The sequence below is a fragment of the Vicia villosa genome, linkage group LG4 (assembly GCF_029867415.1).
Source record: "Vicia villosa cultivar HV-30 ecotype Madison, WI linkage group LG4, Vvil1.0, whole genome shotgun sequence".
NCBI lineage: Eukaryota > Viridiplantae > Streptophyta > Magnoliopsida > Fabales > Fabaceae > Vicia > Vicia villosa.
This window is the reverse complement of record NC_081183.1, coordinates 11,216,320-11,227,348: the sequence shown is the minus strand read 5'-3', so window position 1 is coordinate 11,227,348 and position 11,029 is coordinate 11,216,320. Positions and strand designations below refer to the sequence as shown.

Below are 11,029 nucleotides of genomic sequence, written 5' to 3'. Positions count from 1 at the left end.
CGTGTTATTTATATTTTTCTTTTATTCTGACTGGTACGTAATTATCTTGTCATATACATTGTTGCCAACCGTTGTGTCTGAGATCTTTTTATTCGGCAAACATAATTTCATTAAAGATAATTTAAATTTGGCTTTAAGTAAAATGATTCATACAAATTTTGTGTCATCATCAAATATAGTTATGCACAAATGAAATATATAAGGGACCCAAATATCAAAATGCATTAATTCAGGATGCAATAGAATGACTAAAGTAAAAAGTAATTTTCTTTGTCTAGCTAAAAAATATCACAAATTGATTTATTGTCATAAGAAAGAGATGAATACAATTAAGGCATATGTGCAAGTTTTTTTTATGGGATACATGACCTAGTCTAAAGTGCTAAATAGAAAATATAAACATGACATAGTTTAAGGTGTACATTTAAGTTGTATAAGTCCTCTACTTGATTACTCAAACCTAATTTCTTTTTGGTTGTCAAATCCTGCAATATACAATTCGGACAAATTTTTTTTACAACATTTTATAAATTCACACAACCTTGAAATTAAAAATAAATTTATTTGAAACTCTGGTGAATATAGTACATTAGTGAGATATAGGTAAGGTGAAAAAGATACATCAGAAGCCTATTAAACCAAAACAAAAGTACCAATAGAAAGATTGACTTTAACATGTTTAATTTTGCAATAAAAATTAGAAAACTGCAATGAGAAACACACACGATCATTGACACCAAAGTCCAATATTCGAAATTAATTTTTACTAGCTAAAGTAACAAAATCATTTCATAATATGCTTGATGATGACTCAAATGATGAATTATCATGAGCCATATAAGAAATAAACACTTGATTTATAGTAGAAGTTTGAGTTGATGGAGCTAAGTTCACTTATTGGAGCAAGGAAACAAGTTGATCATATTGAACTCAAGAAATAGGATCATTCTTACTTGCGGATGAAGCCTCCTTAGTTTCACCACAAGGTTTAATAGCATAACTGCCATCCTTACTAGTCACATTCATAGAAGATTTCTCTGTATTAAAATTGGGATGCCCATGCATTTGATATAAAAAATCCATAGTATGCCACTACGATGACACAGGGTGCAAAATCTGTTAGAATTCTTAAAACTAAAATTGTGCGAAATATCTCTGCTCTTGAAGTCTTGTCTATGTGATGCATTAATCAAAATAGAAGAATCATCAATTGGGGCCTCAATTTCATGATTGCTCTCTTCTTGAATTACTAGAGAATACATTCAATTAATTGGTGTTTAGGGATCCATGATGAATACTTGTGTTTTAAAAAAAAAAAAAATTTAAATTAATAATAGATTTTTTCTGGTATACAAATATTATTTATGTTTAGACATCATTTAGAAAAATATCTGAATTAATAGTAAATTTTCGTATATAAATATATTTAAAATCAATAATAGATTTTTTTCCGTATACCATTTTTGAATAAAAACTTTTGAATCATAAATACCATTTTTTGTATATAAAAATATTTAGATCAATAATAGATTTTTTTCCGTATACATATATTATTTATGTTTAGGTATCATTTAGAAAAAAAATCTGAATCAATAGTAAATTTTCGTATATAAAAATATTTAAATTAATAATATATTTTTTTCCCGTATACTGTTTTTGAATCAAAATTTTTTTGATCACAAATATTATTTTTCATATATAAAAATATTTAGATTATTAATACATTTTTTTCATATACAAATATTATTTATGGTTAGGCATCGTTTACAAAAAGTATTTGAGTCAATTGTACATTTTTCGTATATAAAAATATTTAGATCAATAATAGTATTTTTCCCGTATACGTTTTTTGAATAATTTTTTTTGGGATCATAAATATCATTTTTCATTATAAAAATATATAGACCATTAATAAATTTTAGCATTAAAAATATTATTTATGTTTAGGTATCGTTTACATACAAATATTTAGATTAATAATAGTTTTTTTTCCGTATACCTTTTTTGAATAATTTTTGTAGATCACCAATACAATTTTTTGTATTTAAAAATATTTAAATCAATAATAATTTTTTTTCCAGTATATAAATATTATTTTTGTTTAGGTATCATTTACAAAAATATATGAATCAATAGAATTTGATACTAATAGAATTTGACTATAAATAATAGTAGTATGTTACAATTGAATAAGTAATACATTTTTCCCGTAGATATACATATTTCTCTTATTTACACTAGTAACATATATTTGTGAAATAACATCAATAACAAATAATTTTTTTAATATTTTTATTATTTTAATTGCTTAAATTTCATTAGTAATATATATTAACATAATAATGTTTTAAATCATATAAATTAAAGTTAATGATAAGTGACACACATTTTTATATTTTATCCAATAACACACCTTTTCAAGTATATTTTGAAAATCATTTTAATTGAAATAATTTTTTTAAAACTAAAGTTATTATTATTTTCTTAAAAAATATTATATCTTAAAATAAAAATTATTTCAAATTATATTTCTTCGTTATTAATATTCAATTACTAAACTTAATTTTAAAAAATTAATACAATTTTAAATGTAAATAAGTTATTAGAATATTTTGATTAATAATTTATTAAAAATAATAATAATAAAATAATAAAAAGTAAAAAGTGAAAAGTAAAAAAGTTAAAAATGAAAAGTGAAAAAGTTAAAAATGAGTTGGAAAGTAAAAAGTGAGTTAGAAAAAAACTACAAAAAGACATTTTTTTGCAACCCAAATTATTAACTTACACTAAGCTCACAAAATGGTATTTTTGTGATTCCCATAACAACAACTTTTCTTATATTATAGATGATTAATACTTTACTTGTTAATGAAATATAGTATCTATTTACATAGGTCATCTTATAATTAAGTTAAATAAATGATTAATAAAATATTTTCAATATTTAATGAAATATATGTTAAAAAATGTTAATAGTTTATTACTTAGTGGTTATAAAGTCTATTATAAGGTAATTAGTAAGATAAACTCTTATTTGTGTTATAATTATGCCTTCATAATAGTTATTTTTTTTTTAAAAACAAAATGTTGCAAACAAAAAGAGAGAAAACTTATCGCACAATTATCCACCATATATATATATATATATATATATATATATATATATATATATATATATATATATATATATATATATATATATATATACATATAGAGGAGGGATCAAATTACACCCGAAGAGTTACACCACGAGTTACACTCGTTCAATAACTACATCTCGAAATAATATTTTTTAAATTCAACCGTTGGATTGAAACATAATATCATATAGATCATTCCTATAAAGTTTGAGCTTAATCTATAATGATTTACTATGTCATTGAATAACATCAAAATTAACGTTATATGAAAGCTCATTTTGACGTTAATCTTTGGATATCTTGATGATATAGTAAATCATTATAGATTAAGCTCAAACTTTATAGGTATGATCTATATGATATTATGTTTCAATCCAACGGTTGAATTTAAAAAATATTATTTCGAGATGTAGTTATTGAACGAGTGTAACTCGTGGTGTAACTCTTCGGGTGTAATTTGATCCCTCCTCATATATATATATATATATATATATATATATATATATATATATATATATATATATATATATATATATATATATATATATATATATATATATATATATATATATATATATATATATATATATATAAGGGCATATCATATGAGAATGCCATATTTATATGAGAATGTGAGAATGAATCTTAACCATTGGATTTTAAAATAAATGGTGGATATTATGAGTGAATCTTTTTTTTCTCTCTCCTACTTCATTTAATTCAAAATGTAGGAGAGAGAAAAAAAGATTCACCCATAATCTCTACCATTTATTTTAAAATCCAATGGTTAAGATTCATTCTCACATTCTCATATAAATATGGCATTCTCATATGATATGCCCTATATATATATATATATATATATATATATATATATATATATATATATATATATATATATATATATATATATATATATATATATATATATATATATATATATATATATAAAAGAATAAGTTTAGATTTACATGATTTAAATGGATTATAAATAGATGGTAGATAAATAAAACAAATTCAAACTTAGAGCATCAATTATATCCTCTCCAAATTGTCGTTTTTTTTTCTTTCTAATTTTTCACCTATGCAACTTCTTATTACACAATTACAATAATTATAATTTGAAATTGATCCCTTTTACGCGTCTATTAAACCTGACTCATTTTTTTCGATAAAATTAGGTATACTCGACATGTAATTATAAAGACTAATCCCTCAAGCCGGGGAGGACCTTAATAGGTGGCAAAACTCTTTCTTAAGAGATTTAACACTGGATGTTTATGGATGACTTCAAACCTGAAATCTTTGGTTTGAGTGTAAGAGACCTTTATCATGTCATCAAAGTGCTCATGGATTGAATTTGACTAGTTCACTAACACGCATTATTTTTCTTTTCTTATTTGAATGACAACTAAGTTGAGGAACGGTAGAATATTGAAAAAGATGTTGGAAGAAAATGTTGGAAGCAAGAGGGTGGAAAGAAGAAGCTTAAATATGGGGCAGAGTTTAAAAACAAAACACCATTCATAACATTGAAAAAGAAATCAAATTAATTTAAAAATTATAAAAGAGTACTGTAAAATAAGACTAATGAAGTAAAATTCTGGCTTTTAAATATTTCATACATTTAATAGTAATTTTGATATGCTTAATTGACCAACCACTTTGTATATAAAGGAAAACCTAATAACCATAATCTTACAAAAATTAGTCCTAGATAAAAAGAAAGATTTTCTTATAAAGGAGTATCTGAAAAGTATGTAAAAGATCATCAATAGGAAGTTTCTCTGTCTTCTTGGTGTTTAAATCAAACCGAACTAGTTCTTTGCATTTTGTTTTAAAGAATATATCTCCTTTGTTTCCCGCTCCAATAGGAAGATCAACATAACTAGGTAATGAATTAACTATGAAGAGTTTAGTCCATGATTCCTTCACACCATATTCACCCAAAATTGATATGTGAATTGTAGATGTTATAATCCCATAATTTACATCATATGTTGTAATAAAAGCAATGGAGCCATTTAATGCCATAAATCGTTTATCCTTAGATTCACGATATAAATTATCATCCACATGCATTGGTAAAGGTGTTTTGAAGAACACCTCACTACTCAAGTCAAACGAGACCAAACAATCTTCATCTCTATCCCACCAATGACACACTCCATTTGTGTGCACTGTAGCACCCAAAGTAATAGAACCAAGAGGAATATCTACATCAAGTTTCCTCCAAGAGTTATTTCTTAAGCTATATAGTTCCCATATGGATTCCTTTGATTCAGTATCTTCAAGGGTGCATTGAATCCATTCTGTTGCATTCCGAATCACTTTATGATCATCTTTAACACGGTCATAACCAAATCCCATAAATGAGAAGACAAATTTGTAATGAGATGGTTGAGACTCAACCGGACTAGGAGGAAGAACTTTGAATTCCTTAGTAGATAGATTCCAAAATGCAGTTTTTGGAACTAGAATACCAGTGTAGAGACAAAGCATTTCATCAACAAGAGAACTCATAATGTTAATACATCTATTATCCTCTTGAAATAAAGGTGGCCAGTCTAATTTGACCTTTTTCTCAAATCTCTCACCATAACGCGAAAATAAGGTACCATGAAATCCATAACATGACAATTTTAACTCTAAGGTGAGACATGAATCATCATCATAAGAAAAATTATTATTAGATGCAAAATTGCTGCGATACATGTTCATAAAATGAGGGTTTTCAAATAAGAGAGACCACGATTTCCTTATACACCTAAATCGCGCCAAAGATTTTAGAGGCAACTTCGATATAATCGAAATTGCAAGATCATTAGGTACATGATTTCTTACCTTTTCAGTTGTAACAAAATCCGCCGATTTTGAATTCTTCATATTGTCAAATGCTAGACGCGATTAACTGATTTGGAAAACTATTTAGACAAAGTTTGTATAATTGCACACCAGGCACAATTAGGCAATTATGATAAAGAGAATGATAAAATTTAGAAATTTGTTTTGCCCAAATAATTCTTTCTCATTATATACTCTGCCAGTTTGATGTAAGTGATGATCTAATTTTTGAGTTTTCTTAATGGTGAAGTTTTTGGTTTAGTCTTAATTATTTAATAGAGATGTGGAATCAGAAAATATTTTTTCATTGAGCAATAATAATATGTTAAAGTGTCGGATAAGCAATTGATTGTGTAGCTTCTTTAAGATCTCAATTTTATCTTTTTACGAAATGCAATTTTAATATAAATTAGTATAAAAATATTGTATAAAATAAATCAATTTTATATTAATATATTATAAAAAATGATGACTTTAATCTTAAATGTACATGATAGAAAATCACTAGTAATGTTTTTTGTGTGGATAAATTAAGAGCACAACAGAAATCAAAGTCTTTTTAGATATCCAAATTGCTCTGAGCTGGCAAGAAGTCAAATACGAGTAAGATCCAAATATCAAACCCAATGATGCAAAGCCCAAATAAAAATTTCCATCATATATAAGTGACACTCATCAAATGTAAGTTACATTTTTATGATATCATACATACACTTCACTCATTTTGGACTCTGTAATTGTCTTAGAAGTTTAAGTGCTAACCTTTCAAATCCATTCCCGCGCTGCCATATTAAAGATCCATACCACCACATCACAAGTCCATTACCACGAATCAATCACATTTTTTGGTCTAATACGGAACATAAATGAGAATTTTTTTTTTGAATATCAAGTTTTTTAAAAAAAATTTCAAAAATAACCAAGTTTTCAAAAAAATTACAAAAATGTCAGTTTTTTGCTAAATACACCACGTTGTCGCCAGGGGGGGTGGCGACAACACTCAGCCCAATACATATTCGCCAGTGGGCCTGGCGCCTTCCTTTTAAAATTAGGTGTTGTCGCCACCCCCCTGGCGACAACACCCCCCCTTATTTTTTTTTTCATTTTTTTTTTGTAATTTTTTTTCTTTAATATATTTTCTCCTGAATTTTTTTATAGTTTTTTTTTCAACTATTTTTTCAACATTATAATTTTTTCGGTAATTTTTTTTCCATGGTGGCGACAACACCCCCCCTTATTTTTTTTTTCATTTTTTTATGTTATTTATTTTCTTTAATATATTTTCTCCTGAATTTTTTTATAGTTTTTTTTTCAACTATTTTTTCAACATTATTTTTTAATATAATTTTTTCGGTAATTTTTTTTCCATGGGTGCATCCATTATTTTTTTGGTAATGTTTTCTGTGTTGTTGTAACCCATAAAATCTATGAAAAAAGTTCATTCCATTGAAAAAGTAAATTACAAATATCATCGAAACTAAAAACTATGTTGTGGAGCTAGATCCACGATTGGGACATTTGGTCCTATTATGTCCTACCTCACGACATATACTACACTTCCTCTGCATTTTTTCAGTTACGTCCATCTCGGTTCTAATACGCCTGCTGTTTGGTCGACCGCTTTTATTCCGACGCATTAAATCGTTATGCCAAACTGTTTCCCCCTCGTACACAGGCCAATATGCTTCCATTGCTACCACCAGAAAGTAATTGTCGTATACGTTGAGCAACGTTGATACCTTGTAAATTTCTGATACCAAAGATAATGCATCAAAGTGAGTATGTGAACATGCTGCAAGGACATGGGAGCAAGGCATGCGATATGCTTGAAATTGGCCACAGTCGCACCAACGATCTGGGATATTGACGCGATACTGTTGTCGTGGAAGTCCCTGGTTGTGGTAAATTGTTTCCTTTACACTGAAGGTGTGGCCATGACGGTCGAACTCGGTCACTCGGTGAGTGTTACCCTTGGCAGATTCCTGTTGTATATATTTCATACACACATCGCTGTAGACCTGTTGTGTTTGTAACACTGAATTCCACCGCTTACCTCTTGTGGCGAACAGAGTTGCCATCCGAAAATACGTAGCACTAACCAAGGCAGTTACAGGTTGGTTTCGAATGCCTTTGAAAACCCCGTTCATTGATTCCACAAGATTTGTAGTCATGTGACCCCACCTAGCCCCATCGTCGTATGACCTAGTCCATCTCGCTCTGTCAATGCTGTCAATCCACCTCCCTGCATCTGGATTTGTCAACGCTATTTCTCGGCGGTAGTATTGAAATCCAGGTTGGTTTAAGGCATACCCCGCGTTCACCAAGTGGTTCTTCAAAAATTTATCCTTGATCTCTCTCATAAAATTCTGTGCTATATGCCTAATACAGTAGACATGCTTAGAGGGAGGGTTGTGCCAACCATTTGCCGGATTGTTGTATGCGCTGTCAATAGAAGCGTGCCTGTCAGAAATCAAACAAAGATTAGTTTAGATTAAGTGATACTCGAGTAGTTTAGATTAAGTGTTGTTGTGTTTGTTGCAATGATCGAGCGTGTACTACAAGTTGTTATGTGTTATTTTCTTAGATGTTTTAGTTTCTGTGTTGGTTATTGTCAATGTACCTTTTTAATTAATGAATGAATTAATGTTTTCCATAATATATATATCTGCGCTAGTTTAATATAAAAGTCTCAAAATCTATTATAATTGTATGTTTTAAATGAATTAAAAATTATGATAATGCATGTCTCAAAATCTATTATAATATAAAATTCTCAAAATCTAACATAAACATGACAAGACCAGACTAATGCATGTCACAAAAGATTCTCGTCCCCACCTCTTACACAAGGCTAATGCATGCAAGAAATGAAGCAATAATTCTGCACAAGATTCAAATATGACATGACTAATGCATGACACAAAAGATTCTCGTCCCCACCTCTTACACAAGGCTAATGCATGCAAGAAATGAAGCAATAATTCTGCACAAGATTCAAATAAGTATATGTGTTAAATGAATTAAAATAAAAATAAAAACATCTAAATAAAAAATAAAAGTATATGATAAATCGGTGCATGCAATGGTTTAACATAATTTAGCATGACAAGAATGCATGCCTCTATAGCAATCTAGTCCCCCCACCACAGACATGACAAGACAAGACACTGCAGGGAATCTCGTCCCCACCACAGACATGACGGGACAAGACAATGCAGGGAATCTCGTCCCCACCACAGACATGACGGGACAAGACACTGCAGGGAATCTCGTCCCCACCACAGACTTGACGGGACAAGACACTGAAGGGAATCTCGTCCCCACCACAGACATGACGGGACAAGACACTGCAAGGAATCTCGTCCCCACCACAGACTTGACGGGACAAGACACTGCAGGGAATCTCGTAATAACCTATGCATTTTGGCTATAAATATGTTCCCAAACTTGTTCATTTTCTTCATCACCTCTTATACTTTCATCAGAGCAACTTATCATCAGAGCAACTTTGTGTTTCATCATCAACAAACATGTCTCTCCTAACTATGGGTCAAGAGCATCGAGGCACCATTGCAAACATTGCCACTTATGTAAGTTTGAGTAAACACTTAATTTTTTTTACTTAAATTTACTAATTTCAAATACTTATGGGTAATGTTTTTTTTATAGGATGTCACGGGATTTAGGACCCGTGCTGGTAAGATGAATGCTCCTGACCCTTTGATTGTGGACTACGTTAAACGTGCGGGATTTGGTGAGGTAATGAACTTAACACATACCTCAGTTGATATGAAGTTTATATTAGCATTGTGTGAGCGTTGGAGGCCTGAGACTCATACTTTTCACCTTCCAATGGGTGAATGTACCGTCACTCTAGAGGACGTGTACATGTTGTTGGGTCTCAAAACAAATGGAAAGGCAGTGTATGGAAATGTCCAACAACCAAACGCCTTATGCGTCGAATTGTTGGGTGTGGATTTAATAGAGGGTGAGGGGCAACAAAGGGGTAGGGGCCAAGGTATAAAGCTTGCTGGCCTTCAGCTAGCTTATGCTGGGCTTCAATTGGATCAGTTTTCTGACGAAGAAACTATACTGCAGAAAACTAGGATGTATATTATGTTGTTGTTTGGTAGGTTTCTATTTCCCGAAGGCACGGGAAATAGTGTTAATTTTATGTACTTGTGTTTACTTGGGGACATTGATGCAATAAAGACATATAGTTGGGGTTCGGCTGTGTTGGCATACCTATATAGTTCCTTGTGCAAATGTGCAAAAAAGGATAGTTGTACATTTAGTGGATGTGCATTCTTGCTACAAGCATGGGCATGGTGGAGGATGCCGGTATTGGCCCCTGCAAATCCAAACAGTTACGCCTTCCCTTACGCTTCAAGGTAACTTTTGGATCTTATTTTAATTATTGCTTTTTATTCTATTATTATTTGTAACTATATTGATTTATATCTTTTAATGTGTTTAGGTTCAATGCACTCGGAATGGATTGGTCCAAAACGCCTGATTCTAAAATCATTTTCTACCGCCAGATATTAGATCGACTAGGACCCCAAGAAGTAATACCTCTAAAAATGTCCATTTTCTAAATATATTTTTAAAAATAACTATCTTCTATATTCTGAAATTAATATTATTTGCTTTGCAGTTTATTTGGCGTCCTTACTTGGAATTGGACCACGTACCCGACCTTGACGAGGCGGCTATTTGGACAGCAAAATCACCCATCATACGGTTCACCACTGTGGAGATGCACCCGAGTGACCGTGTGAAGCTCCAATTCGGCATGCATCAAGGTATCCCTGACCCACCTGAGCCTGACTGTTTGGGACGTTGGCATCTTGCGAAGGTTAGCGAACAGTGGTACGTAAAAAATTACAAGTCCTTTGCCATAGATCAGCGTAAAATATGGGCTCGTCGATCAAAAACGGTTCTAGAATTTCCTGTGGCGCCGGGAGAAATGAAGCCAACTGTTGACTATGTAAACTGGTACAGATCCGTCACAAATCCTGAAATGATTGTGTCTGCCCCTTTCT

General features: G+C 30.4%; 1 protein-coding gene across 1 annotated transcript; it reads right to left on the bottom strand.

Moving 5' to 3' along the window:
• Positions 1-4,853: 4,853 nt before the first annotated feature.
• Positions 4,854-6,026, bottom strand: LOC131596775 (F-box protein CPR1-like). Its single transcript, XM_058869515.1, has one exon. It carries the CDS (start codon positions 6,024-6,026, stop codon positions 4,854-4,856), a length of 1,173 nt encoding a protein of 390 aa, XP_058725498.1.
• Between the last annotated feature and the right edge of the window lie 5,003 nt (positions 6,027-11,029).

Bases quoted from the DNA above. Each gene is read 5' to 3' on its own strand.
- LOC131596775 (XM_058869515.1), bottom strand. From the start codon at position 6,026: ATGAAGAATTCAAAATCGGCGGATTTTGTTACAACTGAAAAGGTAAGA.